General features: G+C 39.0%; 3 protein-coding genes across 5 annotated transcripts in view; all 3 read left to right on the forward strand.

The window, feature by feature from the left end:
• LOC124162088 (telomeric repeat-binding factor 2-interacting protein 1-like) overlaps positions 1 to 6,693 on the forward strand; it is a 35,735-nt gene extending 29,042 nt beyond the window's left edge. For all 3 annotated transcript variants that reach the window (XM_046538466.1, XM_046538465.1, XM_046538464.1), the window contains 2 exons: positions 5,732 to 5,844; positions 6,330 to 6,693. In XM_046538466.1, the coding sequence (XP_046394422.1) occupies positions 5,732 to 5,844; positions 6,330 to 6,348 (132 nt within the window). In that variant the 3' untranslated portion in view covers positions 6,349 to 6,693. The remainder of the gene's footprint in view (positions 1 to 5,731; positions 5,845 to 6,329) is intronic.
• Positions 6,694 to 7,973: 1,280 nt separating this feature from the next.
• Positions 7,974 to 11,665, forward strand: LOC124162089 (mitochondrial inner membrane protease subunit 1). The gene is made up of 3 exons (XM_046538467.1): positions 7,974 to 8,350; positions 8,547 to 8,747; positions 11,039 to 11,665. The coding sequence occupies exons 1-3, from the start codon at positions 8,240 to 8,242 to the stop codon at positions 11,210 to 11,212; spliced, it is 486 nt and encodes a 161-aa protein (XP_046394423.1). The 5' UTR covers positions 7,974 to 8,239; the 3' UTR covers positions 11,213 to 11,665.
• Positions 11,666 to 15,540: 3,875 nt separating this feature from the next.
• The window catches only part of LOC124161851 (beta-1,4-mannosyltransferase egh), a 156,967-nt gene continuing 152,571 nt past the window's right edge, over positions 15,541 to 19,936 (forward strand). Inside the window, exon 1 of the mRNA XM_046538070.1 lies at positions 15,541 to 15,674. The gene's annotated coding sequence lies outside the window, so the exon portion shown is untranslated. The remainder of the gene's footprint in view (positions 15,675 to 19,936) is intronic.

The following is a 19,936-nucleotide window of genomic DNA, read 5'->3' on the forward strand; positions in this document are numbered from 1 at the left end:
ACGGAAGTTCAGCACGTCTTAAGCGAAGGACAAAAGGTGGATACACCAAGCGGTGGTAATCGGACCGCGCTGACGGAAGACTTCCAACAGATAATTCAGAAAATCATTGAAACGGAGGGAAAGCAACTAGAAACGGAAGTCTCCAACATTTTAATGAGTCTGTGGAGTTTTGAAAAAACTCTACAGAGGGAAAAGAGGGGATTAATCAATATCGGAGGTGAAGCATTAAAATTTCTGTTTGGAACCCTCACGGAAGAGGACCTGACCTCAATAGAAAAAGAAATAGTGACAGTAAGGACCGCCACCCAAAAGAGTGTACACCTGATAAAGTTGCAGGCGACTATTATCAATTCAACGTATGCTCTGGCTAGAAGGAACGAACTAGTCGTCGCGCGGATTAGTAACGTTACTTCACGGTTGGCGGCCGAACTAGCCCTTATGAATTTAGAATTAGGCGAAGGCCTCCGTGTCTTATCTCATAGGATATCCATCACCCTATCCATTTCCGCAGGACTACGGCGATTAGAGACCGTATTAATGGAATTGAAAACAGAAATAAACTCTTTTGCGCAAGCGTGGGAGGGGACAATACACAATCACCTGAGCCCATACTTCATTCCCCCCTTTCAATTACTAGAAGCTTTAAAACAAGTTCAAACTAGGTTGTCCCCAGGCATTCGCTTTCCTTTCCCCCTCACGCCTGCGGACATTTATTCATACTATGCGACGGCTCGAGTAACGTACGCCGTCCTCAATCAAAAGATAAGAGTAGTTGCTGAGATCCCGCTACAATCAGGGAATCAGCTGTTCAAGTTATATCGAGTGGTGGCTTTACCGGTTAAAATACCTAATGTAAACGCATCTTTAACTATCACTCCCGAAGCCCCTTTCTTGGCAGTTTCTGAAAATCACCTCCGACATATGTTATTAGATGAACATGACATTAACAGTTGCACGTCCGGGCCGATGACGATCTGCCCGCCGAGACGGCAAGTGACCGAGTTCCCGTATACTAACTGCTTATACGCCATTTTTATGGGAGCTGACAAAACGGTACAATGTGACACAAGACTAATCCCCCACCCCAGAGCATTGTTCCACAGAACCAAGTCCACCAACCGTTGGGTATACAGCGTCCCGCGGAGGAGCCGCTTCCTCCAGAGATGCCCCGAGAGCGAGGAGGCCTTAAACGTCACAGAAGACTTCCTCAGCGACACCGGGGTGGTGGAGCTGCGACCCGGATGTTCCGGCTACAGCGAGGGACAGGTGCTGACCCCCTTCTTCCACCGGAGCTTGGCCCTCACCACCCGACGGAGGGATATCTACATGCCGGAGATGAAGGACATCTTGCAAGGCCCACTACATCACTATATCAACAATCCATCGGCAGAGAAACAACGGAGGCTGGAGAACCTCGTCCAACAGTCTCGTCGCATCTTCGGGAGCCAGGGAGGTATTCCGGTGGAGCACGTACACGAGATGCTCCAAGAAGCGGAGGCCCTAGAAGAAACGTCATGGGTACCATCTGTGCCCACCATCTCCTATCTTGGCCTGATCCTTACTATAGGGGCCGCCATATGCGCAACGGGGGTCGCGATCTTTCGCCGGTTCCGGAAGCGGTCGATTCAACCCCCACCTACACCATCGGCACCGGAGGAGATGGAGATGCTACGAGCTCCGCAGTAAAAAAAAAATTGTTTTTTTTCTTTTCTCTCTTGTACAAAAACTTTACAAGCATTGTATTATAAGAATAAAGAGGAAATGGCGGTTAACTGGAGGGTGGCACACTCACGAGAAGCATTTAAAAAAAAACGGATTAAAATGTGAGCAGTCTCGTCATAGAGACTGCTCAATTTAGAGACAGCGGGGAGTGGTGTGATGACCGGAAATTTGAGCGCAAGATATTTGCGGCAAATTCGGTTACGAAAGTGTTTACTCCCTCGCTAACAGGTGACTAGGCGCGCAAGGCGAGGCGGAAGTAGAGGACGACTCGAGGCCAAGAAAGTGAAAGGCTAAATACGACACACAAAAATACTCTTAGAGAGGACGGGAAGATGCAACGCCATGGAGTTGTCGTAACAAACACTCCACTTCCTAGAGCCCCATATAGTCCTATAGGTCAACTGGGGGGGGATATGACCTAGGGGGCCAAGATTTTGAATATAAAAACCCTCAAAATCTGAAGGAAGTCAGTTGGTGTTGGGGAGTGACAACCGGGGTGTGTACCACGAGCGGTCGTCAGGTGGCCCAGCAGAGATCTCCCGTCTTCTCCGTGCCGTGTTAAGCTACACTGTCGGCAAACAGTACTTTCCTGCTCACCCGCGGACATCCTAGGGAAGAGCGAGAATAGCCCCTCGAGAGTCACAGCCTTGCCGAGCGCCCGACTTCTATCCGCCTCGCCGCGACCTTCACCTGTTTAAAGCCGTACGCTTCTCGGGAGACCCAAAGGTAAAGTGCCTTTTCCTATTTATAAAAACTACAGCTTGAATCAATTCATTGCTTACGGCACCCAAAGGCAAGGACCCACACGGCGAAGCCGAGTTCGATCCCCGTCGCACAAAAGAGCACGGGGCGGACGCTACAATACTACTAATAAATTGACTAAATGAGCTGTGAGCCTGAAATGTCCCGGGCGAAGAAAAAAAATATACAGAACATGGGGTGCAATGGTCTGAGATAAATTATCCCAAGTTATCATTTTGTCTTTAACAGATTGTATTATACTGGAAAGAAGGTCTGGTTCTTTAAGCAAGAAATAATTTTGTATTTGGAATTAATAAGTTAATCCATTGAATGCAGATGACAACCTTAGGCTGTCATCCGCTTCCAGAGAAAGGTGCAGATATTTTTCTTTAATGAGTATCTGCCTGTTTACATCAATAAGGAAAGCTATGTTAAAATGTTTCAAAAACCGGGTAGAAACTTAGAAATCCCTCATCAAAGGATTAAGCATTTAAAAAATGTTATCAGTCGTGTGAGCTGAGAGTTAGTTTAAAGAATGATATATTTTGATCAAAGTAATTTCTAATAATTCATGTTTTGATTTCTGTAGCTTTATGGAATCTAATATATGTAGATAATATTATGGAAAATGTTCAAAGATTCGGTTATCTGGTAGCATACTGTTTATATCTTTAAGTCAATTTTGGTGAGCAACTACAGTTTGCATTTAGTAAACATCTCTGGTCAGAGTTTAGTTAGTTACAGCAAGGGAGCGTTGGTGTCTTAATCCTGTGACTGTATCCCAAAATTAGTCACTATATAAATCACCGATGATGATTATATGTATTTGAGTACCTGTTATCAATTAATATTTTCAATGTCTGTTTAACTTATCTGAAAATAGCTGAGTATCAGTGGTGAAAGATATACATATATTGAAATATATTGATGCCATAATAAAATGAGAATCATCTTTGTTTACTTCAACGACACAGCACTCATATATCGTTTCTTCAGCTGTAGGCAAATTCAAATATTTCAAGGATAACTAGAATGAGGGATTCCTCTAGAAATATTACCAGATATCTTATATTTCATGTTTTGTGGCTGTAAACATTGACAGTGTGATAACCTGGCAGACTTTCTTTGTAACCAATGGTCTCTAAATTTAGCATAAGGGGAATAATAGTTGAATTCCAAGGCTAAAAATGTGTTAGAGGGGATGGGGTAGTGGTGATAGTTCATGGTGTAATGTGTGGGTAGAAAGCAATCTTTGGAAAGCAAAAGAAAATCATTAAAAATCAAGGTATTTGGAAGATTAATAATAATTTCTGTTCCATGTTAACAAAACATACAATTTAAGGTCATATAATTTCATAAATTTTAAAGGGGTAATGTTGGTACACGCAGAGGATATCCTGTGTTGGGGTAACCATCATCCAGCATTAACAGGCAGCGGCTATTGCTTGTACATACTGTAACCTGTCTCATCGGGTTTTGGGGTGGGGGAGGGTTTGTTTGGAGGGTTCGCCCAAGACAAGCCGGTCGTGGTTCGGGAGTAAGGGGAGGTGGGGGGAAGAAAAGAGAAAAGTGGGTGTGAGGTGGGTTTCTATTGCTGAATGGGGGCTGGCGTGCATGAAATAACGAAGGCTTACGCTGGAAGTTACGAGTTCAACAAAACATATAATACACAACTCAATTTTGAAATATATAATAAACACATAAATTTATTGTTCTTTTAACTTAAAATAAAACTACTGCTACTGGTCAGTGAAATACTAAATGACAACAATTATCAAACAATAAAAGGAAAGAAACTCTGTTTTTAGCAAATGTTGGCGTAAATGAAAAAAAATGGAAGTTTAATAATGAACAACACCAATATCAATTTAAACACTTTGTCCTAAATACTACAATCATCCACTCACACACAGGGGAAAAGGGGAGGGCAAAAAAAATTTAAAAAATGCAAGGGAATATTTTCACAATCCTTCTGTTCTTGAATGGGGGAAAATGGGGCTCTTCGGGGATCTTCTGAATTCAGGAGGGGGGGGAGGGAATGTAGGGTGACAAGAGTACTTATTGGCTCTCTGTGTCGTGGATGGAGATGGCTTCCTTGGCTTGCTCCAGTCAGGGTCGCTGCGTCTACTTTTGCTGTGGGTTGAGAGAATCTCTTAACTCGGGCGTCGTGGAGTGACGTTCCTCTCTTTTGCGCGCTGGAAATCTGCCGTTCGTCTCCTCTTTCCTCGCTGTCGCCGTCCTTCAACTCGCTGTCAACCTCCACGCCTCGCTTATCTCTCTCTCTTCCACAGGACTCCTGGGATGCACCTCAGATGACCACCATAGCCTCCGGCTGCCTCTCCATGGCGAATAGTCTACCTCTAGCCTTCTGTACTCAGCTTTTATAGCCCCGCTAGGTCAACTTTCTGGGGGTTGGGGTTGGAGGGGAACCCATAATGGTGGGTTTTCTCCGAATCGTCCATAGGGGAGGGGGTTTTGCCAAAGTTTGTGGAGGGTGGGGGTAGCAGATTGCATCACCCTCCGATCGCTGCGTGCAGGTGTTGTTTTCTTGAAGGAGGATGGGGTAAACCTGACACTAGTCACGTTCACACTGGAAAATTCCCCTCTTGAAATAGGCGGAAGAATTGTGGGAGGGGGGGGGGGGGGACGGAAATACAGCACTCGGGCTCGTTCATGCTTCACTGCATCCACACGCACATTCACACACAATTACATAAGCCTTCCCTACCTCGTGAACGCTGATTTGAATGCCCATGAACCGCACCAAGCAGCATCGGTTACAATACATATGATACTTTTCTTTCATCCATTGATTAATGATCATTTTTCATCTTCGCCATAGTGTGATCATAAAACTAAGAGTTAAACATAACCTTTTTGACTCAAAGGAGCATTGGCAAGGCATGTGTGGAAACCAGTTGAGTGAATAAACATTTTGTGGAAAATTACTAATTTGTGATTGCTACCATCATTACTAAGTGACTCAATTCATTATTTTCATCATTGTTTCCATTGTATACCTTCCTGAGTAATGGAAAAAATTGTGTAACCCTTTCTGTCTGTGCACTTTTTATTAATGTCTTGGCTCCAAAAGACAATCCCTCTGAAAGGGATGGAAATTACCAGATATCTACCTGAGTTTTTGTTAAAATTTAAGTAATCTGAATTCATGAAATGAATCATGTCTATATCATCATAAGGATTGTGTCAGCTGATTGTCCACCCCTAATATTTAATTCATGGTATGTTTTATCTTTTTCATTAATAGGTCCTTGAGGGAAGGTCTTGGCAGTCAATGAAAGAACATTTCAGAAAGCAGATTATGCCATCTATTAAAAAATTTGGGCTTTCTGAAAAACATGTGAAATGTTTTAAACAGAGGTATGTTTGGATTTTTCTTTTCCATATGTTATTTTTGATAATATGTATTTGTTTCTTCGAGAGATTATTTGTTTTTCTTCATTACTTTCCCTGTGAATTTTTAACATGTTGCTGATGATGAATTTTTGTAAAATTAATTGTCGTCATATTTTTGTAAAATTTTTGATACACATGGGATGTCGCTCTGGATACTCCAATTATTTTGAATTGAATAATTGACTGTTTGAATATCAAAATATTGATATGTATTTTAAATACTAAAACTAGTCTCACAGTTATTTTCCTCTCATCCTGTCAAGCTGCTTTTTTACCCTATGATTCCAGTCTTCTACCAAATGTCACTTCATCCATTATCTTTGTCCATTTTCGGTTGAGTTTTCCTATCCATTTATTTTCCCTTCTGTGAAAATTTTTTGGTCTATTTTTGTGCTTTTTCACCTTTAAATGATTTTTTATCATATGGTATTTGTTATATATTTTTTTAGGACTTCACTTCCAAAGTAGTTGCGGATCCCTGCAATGATCAGAAGACAGGAGGTATTTTTATGTATTATTTCTATCAAGTGCCTCTAAGATGATATCTTTGGAATCCCTTATCTGAAGACTATTTAAAGGAATTACTTTAGCATTAGACAAAGAATATCCTGTCGGTATATGTAATTTGATGTAATATAAACGTATTTTTGTTTGTTTTTCTATGCAAAATATATGTGATCTTAATATTTTATAATTACAAATTATTAGCCAAAGCCAAGGCAGTTGATTTTTTCAATGCAAATGTCATCCTTGGTGTAAATTACAATGATATTTTTCCAATTGAATAAGCATCATTAAAGGTTTTTAATAATTTTTTTGTTAATATTTATTTAATTAAAACAAACCTATGGAAATATGTGTGTAGTGGTTGCTTTTATGGTAAATAAATAAATATAGAGGGCGACTTAAGAACAAGGAGGTTTTGATGTGAAACAACGCAAGGAAGGAGAGCATGGGGTTGAATTTGGATAAAATCTCATGTAATCATTGGTCGGATAAATCAAAATTACCTATGACCATGTTTATTTATGGCTAAGGAAAAGAAAAAGACATAAATTGATGGTGATTATGGGGAGTAGCACTTGGAAAGGAAGTTGAGTCAGAGGAGCTCGTTTTTGAGTACAGCTCTACATCGGTGATGACCTCTTCCATGTGGTACTTTTTGATCAGGACTCTTTAAGTGGAACTCCCTCTTTGCATACCACTCCTGCTTGAGATTCCATACTCAACACTGTGTGTTATATTCAGTATATGCACAAAGGTACTTTCGGATTGCATATCATGGACTGATGTACTGTCTCAGAAAGTGACCACAATCATTACATAATATTAATTCTGATCATCATTGTACCTCCATGAATGGTAAGTGTATATAGTTTATACTTGCTCTATGGTAATATTCTCTTTATATAGATATATATTGAAATTCCTACGTAAAATCTAAGATTGCTAGTTAGATACGCAGATCTAAAGAAAAATGCTCGGGCACCTTGATTTTTGTGAATATGAAAATATGCTATTTCATCTTGGTTTGCTGATTATACATGGGGTAATAATACATGGCCACTGGATAAGAAGATCAGAATGTTTTTCCATGTTTAAAATAATTTTTGAGAGCGCCTCCAACAGCATCGTTTAAAAATGCAAAAAGTATGAAACTGCATTTGTAAGTTTCAAAGGGAGTCTTTGCTGTTATCAAATAAAAATGTTAATACAATATTTATTGAGAAATAAAGAGCATATACACTGCATTATCCATAAATTTTTCTCGTATAAATTGATTTTCTTGTTCTGATTTACCTCTCCTGGGGTAAATTTTTAGTTTTTGTGGGCCATAAGACTGAAACGCATTATATAAATAAGACATGGGTGATTCGCAACCTGCTCATGTCTTTTTCTCTTTAGTCATTCTCGAGCTGGAGGTATTCCAAATTACCTTAACCCTCAGCTCTTCGTCAAAACTTCCAGCCTGCGTGACCTCCAAAAGAAAATCCTAGGTCCTCTCCAGATCAATTAATTCATCATTAGTGGTGTTTAAATTGGCCCGCTACGCCCATTCGCTCTCCGATGCTCATCCGTAAAAGAACAAATGACGGACGTTTACTCGAGTAAAATTTTTGACTGCTGAGTTTTGGCTGCAATGAAAAGTTTGTGTTGCAGTCGTGTTATGAAAGACATTACTCTAGTCTGCTTTGTTGAGGTCATAAAAGGGTAACTTAATGGGTTTAAATTTTTTATTTGCTCCTATGACTGTTTTGGTAAGGCGTGAGTTTTGTTGATGCAGCATTTGAGCCACACATGATTCAATGTCGGGATAGAAATGATTTCAACGTAATTAGAGGATTAAAGTATTTCAGTTATGGTAAACCTAAAGACAGTTGGTACGAAAATATTTGTGGTGATAGGGTGTGTAGTAAAGTATGGGTGTATAGCTCATTGTACACTAGAATTCGTCGGCGATTTCGTTGTGGTACGTATCATCTTATTTTGAAATTGTTTTAAAACTTTGAACTGCGTAAATATCGAGCCTATTTACCCGGTGTGTGGCAGTATATTCGTCTTAATTTTATTTCATAGCCCTTTTTTTACTGATTTTGTTGCTCATTGGTGTCAGTAATATGGTTGGATACCTTTCTGAAATTCTCTGGTCATTATTATTAATTTAGTGTGTTGGACCATCAATGGAGCCTACGATAGAGAGCCAGAATATCATCCTAACTGAGCACATCACCCCGAGACTTCGTAAAATTAAGAAGGGAGATATTGTGATTGCGAAATCTCCGAATAATCCTCGTCTTCTTATTTGCAAGCGAGTGATGGGTCTTCCTGGGGATCGAGTGAAGTGGGGGCTGCTGAACTCTGACGTGGTGAGTTACTTTTATCATAGCTTCATTTTTATGACTACCTGATGGGTAAAATACACGTTTAGAGAGTTCGTAAAGCGTCATTCTTGTAATAGGCGGATGTTGTTGACATATTATGATACTATTGCCAAATTTATCCAAATGAATGTTTACAATTCGTACAAGCATGCATATTATATAAAAGGGAGGAAGAAGCCGAGGGTAGAAGTAATTTCATATCTAACTAGAGTTAGGTACAGAAATTGGTTAAAGGAATATTCAAAAAGTTGGTGGCCAATGGATGCGAGTTAATCTTTGTTCTGTCCTTACATAGAGTAGAAAATCAGAGGCACTCCTAAATATCTAGTTGATCTCGTTTTTTTTTACCAAATTACTGTAAGTACCTAACTCTTTCTAGAAAAAATATCACTTGCACCCCTTGGCTTCTCTCACCCCCTCATATATAGATTGATGATAAGTGATAACATATTCCATCAATCAATGTGTATTCCTAGACTCTGGACGGCAGTTAATACAAGGTTGATATCATGCCTCACATTGGCAGAGCTCGAGAGTCTGTGGTCTCCTCTTTGGGATTTTCGTTGGTTGTTATAGTTTTTATTCTTAATGTAATGAGTGGAGACTATACACATTTTCAAGCTAAATTTTTCTTTTAATTGATAAAAAAGTGGTTTTTTATATAAATCCATGACCCTTGCAAGTTTCCCGTTTGAATAAAATGTTGGTTTTTGTTCTACTTCCCTACCGTTTAATGTGTATTTATTCGTATCTTGCAAATTAATTTTACTAATTCAATGTATAATTCTATCTCTATTTTTTGTACCTGTATGTAATATGTCTCAGTCACTTCATATATCCTTGCTTATACATATACTGTCTTTGCTCATCGTAATAGGGTGGTTTCCTATTATTTTTTTATTGCCTAAATCGAAAGATTATTACTCCTGGAGTACGTATTTCACGCTTTTAGATTTTTAAATGACGATATCTATTTTTCGCGATCAAATGAAAAGTGAAAAATTTCAAGCGCGAGAAAACGCGACGCGTAAGTAGGAATGAAGGGAAAAAGTCCGTACGACGCATTTCTGGTTCCCCCTACCGCCTGGTAGGTGACCTTGATCGAGGCTCTGAGCGCTGATAGGACGCAGGATGCTAACGGGTAGCTGAGTACCTTCCTGTCTGGTAGCGCATGGCTTAAAAAAGGTTTATTAATACCTTATCAAGCGAAGAAAACTTTCTGACCTTAGCCAGTTTTAATAGGTGATTATTAAGACATGTTTCCCTGAGCTCTGTGACTCATGCATGCATTGGTAGCCTCTGACGATGCATAACTCCTATCCTCTCGTGTAGAAACTAGGTCCCTGTGACGTGGAGTGGAATCGCATGGGCGCCAATCTGGCCTTTTTCAAATGAGGATAAAATTTGACCCTTGCCATTCGTCTAAACCGGTATTTCAAAAACCAAATAATTTGTGTATTATGAATACACTAATGGTGGGTAACGAATCGCCATCAATGCTTTTTGTTTTCTTTGATGAAGGAAACTACCCTATTATGCACTCCATTATTCTTAGCTAGAAAAGTTAAGAATATATTGTCCAAGTATTTTTTTATAGTGAATTGTTTTTGTTGTTGTCATCACCATGATGTATTTATTGTGGTTTAAGTTAACAAACTTACAAATTGTATTTTAAAGACTATCAATATTAGGAATATCAATCAATTAAAGACTATCAATATAACTTTACTCTCCGGCTGTGGCGCCGTGCGCACGATTTGGACTGCTCGTCGCATAATATGCTCAGCAGTCCATACCACCTTGTCCGGTATAGTCCACAAATTTCCACAGGGATGAATGACGCCTCGGTAGCTTAACTGGCTAAAGCACTCGGCCGGAAATCGAGGGATCCGGGTTCGAATCCGGAGTCAAGTCAAGGCGAATGATTTTTTCTCTGTGGATTTTTCGCACTATCAATATTAGTTTACCAACTTTGATTGCGGAAGGAATCTATCATAAGAAAACTTATAGCCTGCTCTTCAATTAGAAATTTAGGGGGAATAGATTTTGCAGTTATGAGTATGCAATATCTGGATAACATACATGTCCATTTTTTATCACATGCTTTACATGTATTTATAATCCCAATAAAAATGAATTTTCCAAAAAATTTTTGCATGTATTTACAGAGTACCCTTAAAGGTATATTTAAATTGTTGTTAATGAGTGGAAAAAGTGGCAATGTGATCGACTTAAGTGAGTGCGGAACGTACTTATTTCAATCTTCCCTGTTTCAGGTGCCCCGTGGTTATGTTTGGCTGCAGGGCGATAACAACAGTAATTCTACAGATTCTAGAGATTATGGACCTGTGCCTCAAGGATTAATTAGAGGGAGAGCAATATGCAAAGTATGGCCTCCACGGGACATGAGATTGTTTACAAGCTCTGTGAATGAACCCTCTGGAAGATGAAATCTCAGCTCTCTGTTCTACGGGATACTATTGTGAAAAAATATTTTTGATTTATTCTGTTGTAGGTATAACTAATTGTGAATGTGTGTAAATAAGTGTTAAGTTATTTTTGCAACTAACCAGTTAAGTCCATCTCCACGTTAAAAATTGGAACCTATGAACTGTACTTAATGTGTGATCCCAGTTATGATTTCTGCTAAGCAGAATTAATACCTCGACTTTTGGTTCCTGAGAAATTCATTCAGGACACAAGAAATGAAGAGAGTTTGAGATTCATTTTATTGAATATGATATGTGTTTTTGTGTTTCATGAAAGTTCCTTCTGCACCAATATCCAATCCAATCCAAGATCAGGAACCTGATGTGTTCTGATATCAAATTCATACTGCTTTATGCTTTGTAATTGTTTTTATTGTCAACAATCAAGTATACAATAAAAATAGTATAAATTTGTTTGAAACTGTTTTTGAAACACATTTCATCAGTAGTAAGCTGTGGTACTAGAAAGGAAACTCCAAAGCTTCAAACTGTTGAGAGTATTTTTATTTTTTGTGCAATGGATTAGTGTGGTAAGCCTATGTAGGGTGGGGATGATTACGGACGTGGTAAATGAATGCCATCACCAATTATGCATTATAGGGTTTATTTTGCTTCGTTTGCGTAGCACAGACAAGCTCTATAGTATTGACATCTAAACCCTTCTCGTCCAGACTGTCATGGCGTCGCTCTTCTCCTCCTCATGGCGTCCTCCTTACCCAATGCTCTCTTGTGGCCGTTGGTGGAAAAACAATTGCAACGCCTTCTGCTCGTTACAACACTGAGTGTCGCTGGAATCGTGGCCCCGTACTCGGGAAACCGTGTAACTGCTTTCAGTGGTTCCTCCGCATACCATCGCCTTTTAGCGGAATTCCCTGAAATAACCTCTCCATCGGGTGCCCCTAAAGCAATCAAACATTCTACTGAACATTTTATCCGTACCACGGAAGGTCCCCCTGTTTTCACTAAACCCCGCAGACTCGCGCCGGACAGGCTAGCGGTTGCCAAGCGCGAAATGGAGCAAATGGTGAAATTAGGAACTGCACGTAGATGCGACAGCTGCTGGTCTTCCGCTCTTCATTTGGTCCCTAAGCCTACTACAAGTCTTACGTATTGCAATGACTTTTTTAGTTCATGTTTTATCAAGGGTGCAACCACCATCTCTAGGTGTCTGGTAACCAGGAAAACCAGAAAACCAGAGGCACCAAAAATTTTCAGATGCTATTCGCTGATCCATGCTCCTCATTATTTCTGAGAAGATACTAATCTCTTTAATAGTCCATCATCTGTCTATAATGCAGTTAAATATACTATCCATCAATTTCAGCAGTTCCTGGAATTCTGGAAATTGATTAATGTTGAGAACTAAGTTTGTCATTGGGTGACTTTTAACCTATTATGGAGTGAGCAAATCACTATTTTTTTTAAGGTATCCTTGTAAGCTGTTTGCTACTTATCAACAGATTGTTTAGTGTTTTCCGTAGGCAAAGGGCAAAATTTCACACCGGGATGCTCTTCTCTTTTGTATTCCATGAAGGAAGAGGAACAAGAAATAGGTTCTTTTATTGAATTAATTGATATGACCTGGCGTAAAAATCCCAAGCAGCAAAAAACTTGCGAAGAGTTTAAATGTTTTAATTTCCTGGTGACTTAGCTGGGTGATTTTACTTATTTTCAGAATTCTCTTCCATGAGATACTGATTGTGTTTCTGGTATCTCAATTACATTTCTCCTCCTCCAATCTAATCATTAAATCCTCTTTGGTTAACGAATTCCACACTTGGCTGGACTTGAGTGAACCCAATTGATCATGTGATTTTAACTCTGGATATGCTCGACTACCGCTGATTTTTATGGCTGATCAAGACAGAAAGGTATTGTTTGCCCAGTCCCTCCCTTGCTGACTTATTCACGTTGAAATGGGACTTTTACAAACACCTGGAGTAATGACGCCAAATTGCTGGCAAGAATTTCTTAGTAATCTATTGATTACATTGTTTGCTATTTCTGGTACCTTTCTTCAATGGGCGTTTCCATTATAATTCATAGAAGCCCCTATGAACAGGGCCATCATTGTGGATGCTTTTCAATAAAATATAGTTTTGAGACCCGTTTGAGTGATTTACTAATTTTCCACCTCTAATTTCCTGACTTAATATTTCAGAATGTTCTGTCCATGTGAACACTGCAAAAATCATTTCTGGAAAGTGAGTGGAAAACAGAACATTTCCAAATGGAGTAAGAATTAGGCAAAAATATCAAATATTCCTTTATCTAGAAAGTCTATCTAACCCTCAACGCTTGAATGGTGAGTGACATAGTCAACATTGAACACAAATTTTCTCATAAATATCATATCAGGAATAGACATTAATTACCTCAGACTAAAATATGAATTCCCTTGCATGACAGCCAATAACACAAGCCAAATAATTTTAATTTTAAATAATGCAAACACACATGTATTCCTATGCTGTAGCAATAGTAGCTAAGAGACGGTAAATAATTGTAACCAACCATGCAGTGGCACAGCAGTTTTTGGGGGATAAAATCCCCCCCCCCCAGATCTTAGAGAATTTTTTAAAGTTTAATCCATTTTATTGATTGGATTAGTATTGCTTATATAGTGTTAGGATTAATCAAATATTCCCCATAAAGCCGTAAAACTCACCATTTTGAACGATTCCCACGTAGCACAAAATATCTTCTAGATATCTAGAAAATATCCTCAATGTCTTGGATATCTTAAATATCTTCTAGATGTCTAGAAAATATCTTTAATGTCTTGGATATTTTAAATAATATCTACTAGAAGGCTAGAAAATGCCTTCAATGTCGTGGATATTATAAAAATCCACTTGATGTCTAGCATATGTCTTTTTTAGCGGAGATTTTTTTTGTATCGGTATGTCCAGTGAAATCAAAATTGATAGATAACTATGAACTGTCTCAGCTTAATTAGTTACCATCAATAAGCAAATCCAATTCAATGGAATAAAAGGTATGCCAAAATTCTAGTCTCTGCTCTTTATAATTAATTTACAACTAATTTTTTACTATCGCAACAATTGTAAATATTGCCATAACCTTTTACATATCACAGTTATGTACTCATTCATATAAATATCCTTTATTTATAGCCCTGATGGTGTTTAAATATGTTGGCAAAATTGCTTGCATTAAAATTTTTTCAAGGCCTATATTGCGAGACACTAAATCAATATTCATTGATAATGTTGCAGACTCCTTTGAGAAATCTAAGAGGAGATTGTAAGCTGCTTTGGTAACTTCAAATTTGGAATTGGAGGAGGGAGGCCCTCATTAGAAAAAAGTGAATGCCAGAGAGGTTCCAGTATTCAGGAAGAATCCCCAACTATCACCTCCTGCTCCACCAGGCTTTCAGTTGAAAATAAACTCTTGTTATACCGAAAAATATTATATTTATGTCATTTATCCTGAAATTTTCTAATGGATCCAATTTGAATATGAATGCCTAGAAAATATCTTCTCAAAGATATCTTGTAGATATCATAAAAGCGAACATTCAGATATCTACAAAATATCTAGAAGATATTACGAGATATTTTCTGGATATTAGCTGAAGACATACTAGATATTTTTTAGGCATCTAGAAGATTATATTTTGTGCTATGTGGGTTAATCTTAAAATGTTTCTGGAGGAGGACCCCTGCAACTCCCGCTTACCCTTGTGGGTATGCATTACCCCACCCTTAAGTATTAGTTGCACATAAAACCCCCCCAGCCTCAATGTTTAGCTGTGCCCCTGTCACCAGCCCGATGTAAAAGTGTTAACCCAATCCGCTGAATACTTGCTGGTGTTCTGTGCCAAGACTTGGCAATGGCCCTCACCCTCATGGAGAAAATGCTAGCTGGTAGTCCGAAAAACAGAAAAATCGAAACAAAGGAACTCCATGCGGTGTGCAAAATGATTGCGGTCCGGTCCTTAATGTAAATTTATGGTATCAAATTGCATTTACGTTAAAACGGTGTGCTTGCATAAAGTAAAGCATGTAAATATATGATCCACGGTTCGCGACATATACCTGATGATGAAATGATTATGTTACCTTAGTCACTCATTTAATGTTCGCGAAAAGCTCTGGATTAACAGCTTACATGATTGTAAGGTCTTACACTCGTTTTAAATCCTGGGCTCAATGGATCACGTGATACAGAAATCAATCCGTTAGTGCTCTGCCTACATCTTCCATCTAGTGGCGGTACTTAGAAGTTCCACGCCAAGCCGCAAGTTACATTCCCGGCAGCAGGGGCTGAGTATTGGCGCGGCGGTGGCGGACCGAAGACGAGGTGAGAAGACAACGGCTTGGTACCGTCGTGAGCACCGGACAAGAGTGACTGAATGAGTTAGGGCTGGGGCTACTGCAGGCCGTTTATGCTGATCTCGGTGAGTTGTATATTTTTCATTTTTACCTCTAGATTCATAAATGGCTTGTGCGACACCGCCAAAGGTGATTAAATGTTGGTTATCTCGGCCGGCGAACCGGCTCGTTGACAATTACTTTTTTCGAGTGGACGTGTGCTCTTTGCCATGTTCTGTTGTTCCCCTCGACTTACCTGACTCATGTGGAATTTGATGAGTAGTATTAGTGAAGTGGGTTAAATCGTACCAATTAATTTTTTCCACTTTAGGGTCTCGTTTAGTGTAAAGTAGCGAATTTTGTGAACAGGTAATGCTACCGAAGCGGTTGTAAACAGGTAAAAAAAACTAGAGAAACGTCGAGCGTAGGAGTCTATACTCGAGCCTGAGAGGTTGTGGCTGTGCACAATTGCATTACAGTGAGAAACGGTAATCATTAATCTCTGGCGTAGACTATTTTTTTTCCTTAGCTAGTGAGTTATAAGTTATATACTAGGTAGTATAGCAAATGATTAACTTCTACCTTTGTTATTTTCTGCTGCAACCTTTTTTGAGGGTTTGTTTCTCGTCAATGTTTCAATTCTGACTGCTGTTTCTTATAACCTTTCTCCGATTATTTATGGTATATTCTGATTTTTACAGCACCTATAACTTTATCCAAAAATTGTAACTGATTGGCGTTGGCCTGTGTGATTATTTTGGTTCGTCCATTAAACCTTGATAGGAATGGTTGTAAATATTTGTCCTAGATAGCTGTGGTGTTGGGGGAATAAATCTCACCCATAACACTTCTTGTTGTTAGTGGACGTAAAAAATCGAAGACCATTTGAACACCTCGAGACATGCGTGTTCCTTCTGTGGGTTATTTTATTGCTACTTCTTGGAAATACTTTACCAGTGAGGACACCAGTCCAGTGATACTTGGATGTACTTAGAGATTTGACTTTCCTGGGCGTAAGCATGCATTCTTGTGTATATTTTCACTGTCGAAAGTCGTGTTCAATTGGTTTTCTATTTCATTTTTAATGATGCCAGTAAATCTGTCATCTTCGGTTTCTTAAGCTGGAGGAATTAAATTTAGGCATTTTTCAGAGCTTTCGTCAGTATTCTTTTTGTATTTACGCGGTGTGATGCCTTAATTTCATTATCATTACTATCAGCAGTTATTAAATCATAGTTTTCTTTGAGATTAGTCGTTGAGTTTACCCTCAAGCAGCCCAATGTATCATCCCGGCTGGATGTGATTTCGGATTTGCATTCTCTCCTAAATATTTCCGTAGCAATATCCTGAAAAAGCCCCTTATTTAGTTAGCATCGGGAAGGTCACGAATACATCAATGAGATCTGTAAGCCCTAAAGCTGACGACGAACAAATTTTATCTTGGAAGGTTTTTCGATGTTTCAGATTTTCGAGTTCCTTGAAATGAGAAGTTAAATGTATAATGGGTGTATGGGTTACTCGTGCATTAATGTATAATTTGCAGAGTAATTTCCATCCATTGGTTAAACTTTTATGTTATGTGCAGGCCACACAGAATCATTTGGGCGGGGCGGCTTGGATTGCGTTCAATGCCCTGCTGGACACTTTCCTCGTATTCGGTATCTCATCATAGAGTTATTTTTGACGATGGGGTAAATAGTGATCTTGCTCTAAAGACTTTTCAGCATTGTTTCTATTGAGAATCGCTACATGCATTGTCTCGGGTACAATTATTTTGTGAGCATCAAGTTTGCCGTGGAAGATGCCGCGGATGATATTCTAGTGTGAAATTATAGACGACATAACCGCATATTATCTCTCCTTTAAACATAAAATAATGAAATTAAGATAGCTATTACAATTTGAAGATCAAAGATTGACTTTTATGCTGCGTTTGATGCTTTTCTTAGCTTTATTGTTAATTTCGAGGAGAATGTATTCCCTATCCGCACCGTGGACTCGCCCCCTTTGTGAAAGCCTGCACGTATTGATGAACCGTTGCAAAGGAATTAAAAAAAGAAGTTTATCGTATAATTTGTTTATAAAAATAATTCCTGATGGTGTAATTTATGAAGAGCTATTTGATCTCCAGTATCAAATTTTGTCGTGGGCAAAAGTGAAAATTTATGCGATCTAAATCAGGGTGGGAAAATTGGTGAAATTATTCTTCGTTGTTTTTTTTTTACATTTCGTTAGTTGATAATTAATTTTATCATTATTAAAATTATTTATATAAGTTTTTATACCAACTGGAATGAAACCAGTTAGTTCTTTGCGGTTGAATCCGGTTCTTTGCCCCAACAATGGCAAATATATCGCGTGGTGGACAATGATGCTGTTACGCCACTTATCGAATGCGTCATGTATCATTATTAAGCATTACTATTGAGTATAAACCTGGTATTAGTTTATTTAATGCATTTGATCTAATTTTATGCTCGTAAAAAACGCCTCTATGTATCAACAGGAATTTTTTATTTACATCGTTTTCATGTTGATGCGATCTATGTTACGATTTTTCTAATGATTGTGTGTAAAATTCTTTGTTTCCTGGCTCTCGCTAGCGGGGTTGACTCGTGTTCTTGCGGTTGAGCTTACCGCCATAAAGTTTCTCCGGGTTCTACATGGATGAAAGGATCATTTTTCATTTCATTATAAAAGATACAAATATATCCATATCAGATAAAAATGGTTTCGTATTCACGCTACAATGCTTCAATGCGTGGTACATATTAAGATTTTTTTAGTTAATTGGCCCAGACTTGCATTTTTTTATTGGTTTTGAGATTTAAAAGTACAGATGCGAAACTTTTAATTCGATAAGTATACTTTATTTGAAGGATTCGAGAGAACATGTTTAAAAGTTCCAAAATTGACTGTAATTCTTCTGTAGCATACAATCTCGCGAACCGCGGCATGTAGGTACCTATGTACCTTTATATTTCCTTTAAAGTAGTCTAAAAACAAGGGCGATTTAAATTGGAAAATTAAATCTTCGTTCTGTTATGGGCGTAGTTGTAGTTAAAATATCTCTGTGGTGCTTTGGATGGAATGGTAATGGTTGTGTGCTCTCTTGAGTTGTATTTAAATATATCTAATTTACTAAATTTAAAGGAAAATTAAGTTTTTTGAGTGACTGTTGTAATGGGTCATATGTTTTGATACTCTGGGGTTGGTAGGTTTGTGGTCAAACCCCGTATTTACTTTTTCCATGCAGTTGGCGATATCCTTTGGTATCCACTGCCTGGTTTTAGCATTAAATAATCTAAGCATTAACGCGTTTCATTTGCGTATCAAGCGTTTTTTTGTTGCTCTTCCACCACCTATGTAGCTTAAAACGTTAGCGTGTGGTGCGCGGCGCAATTGTAGGAAGGATGACCTTAGCGTTTTTTTCGGAAGTCTTCCTTACCACAAGGTACACCAAATGGATTTTGTGGAAGAAGTGGTTCTTTCCCAGCGAATCTGTACTATCAGACTTTCCAGTCCGTTTGGTGGGCCATTCTTTCAAAGGCTTCGATTTCAGTCGTGGCCCTCGTCATCAGGGATGATGACGCGACGTGATGTTGATATTTGCCAACGTCACTGATGGTGAGGGCCGTGGCGGATTCCGAAACGTTATAAACAGCGGGCCGTGCAATCCGGATAAAAATCCTCAATCCGGATAAAATATAGAGCCTTATTAATTTGGTGGGAAAGAAGTTCGGAAGTCAGTGTGGTGTGAACTGCATAGAGATGTGGTTACCAGAGAAGGAGTTCTTTGTAAAAAGATAACCATCAAAATGAAACATTTCACATCAATAGGTCAGTGTCTTTTTTGCTTTCTTTTAATTTTTGCTAAACTCGATTCAATTCATCGTTACGGCGGAGTAAGTGTGGCTATAGCAATTTGAGGAAGGTGCCTTTCGTGAGAGCCCGGTTACAGTCGGTGTTCTTCGCTGATGAAGGAGGGGAACTACCGGCCGGAGCGAACTTAACGTTGCCAAATGTGATTAGCCGGCCTCGTTGGACTATGAAAACGATAGCCATGGGTGACCACAGGTATTTTTGGCCCTGCACTGATACATTATACCTCCTCATTTGGAGGGGAATGAGACTCATCCCCTTGTCGAGGCCTAGGAAATGGTTAGCTACCATGTTCGGCAACACCGCTATCAGATTTACGACGTTAACACAACGGAGGACTAAGAGCGACTGAACTTCCCTAGTGCTAAGCCACGCCTGCTGTTTCCTGACTGCCAAGGAGTCACGTGCCGAGATACTTTCCCACGGCTCAGCCCCTTTTGCTGTAGCCACACCTACTCACCATCAT

Source organism: Ischnura elegans, chromosome 7 (assembly GCF_921293095.1).
Source record: "Ischnura elegans chromosome 7, ioIscEleg1.1, whole genome shotgun sequence".
NCBI lineage: Eukaryota > Metazoa > Arthropoda > Insecta > Odonata > Coenagrionidae > Ischnura > Ischnura elegans.

Excerpts from the sequence above, each read along its gene's own strand:
- LOC124162089 (XM_046538467.1), top strand. The coding sequence starts at position 8,240 with ATGGTAAACCTAAAGACAGTTGGTACGAAAATATTTGTGGTGATAGGG. Across the intron at positions 8,351-8,546 it reads TCGTCGGCGATTTCGTTGTG|TGTGTTGGACCATCAATGGA; the intron begins GTACGTATCATC and ends TTATTAATTTAG. Across the intron at positions 8,748-11,038 it reads GGCTGCTGAACTCTGACGTG|GTGCCCCGTGGTTATGTTTG; the intron begins GTGAGTTACTTT and ends TCCCTGTTTCAG.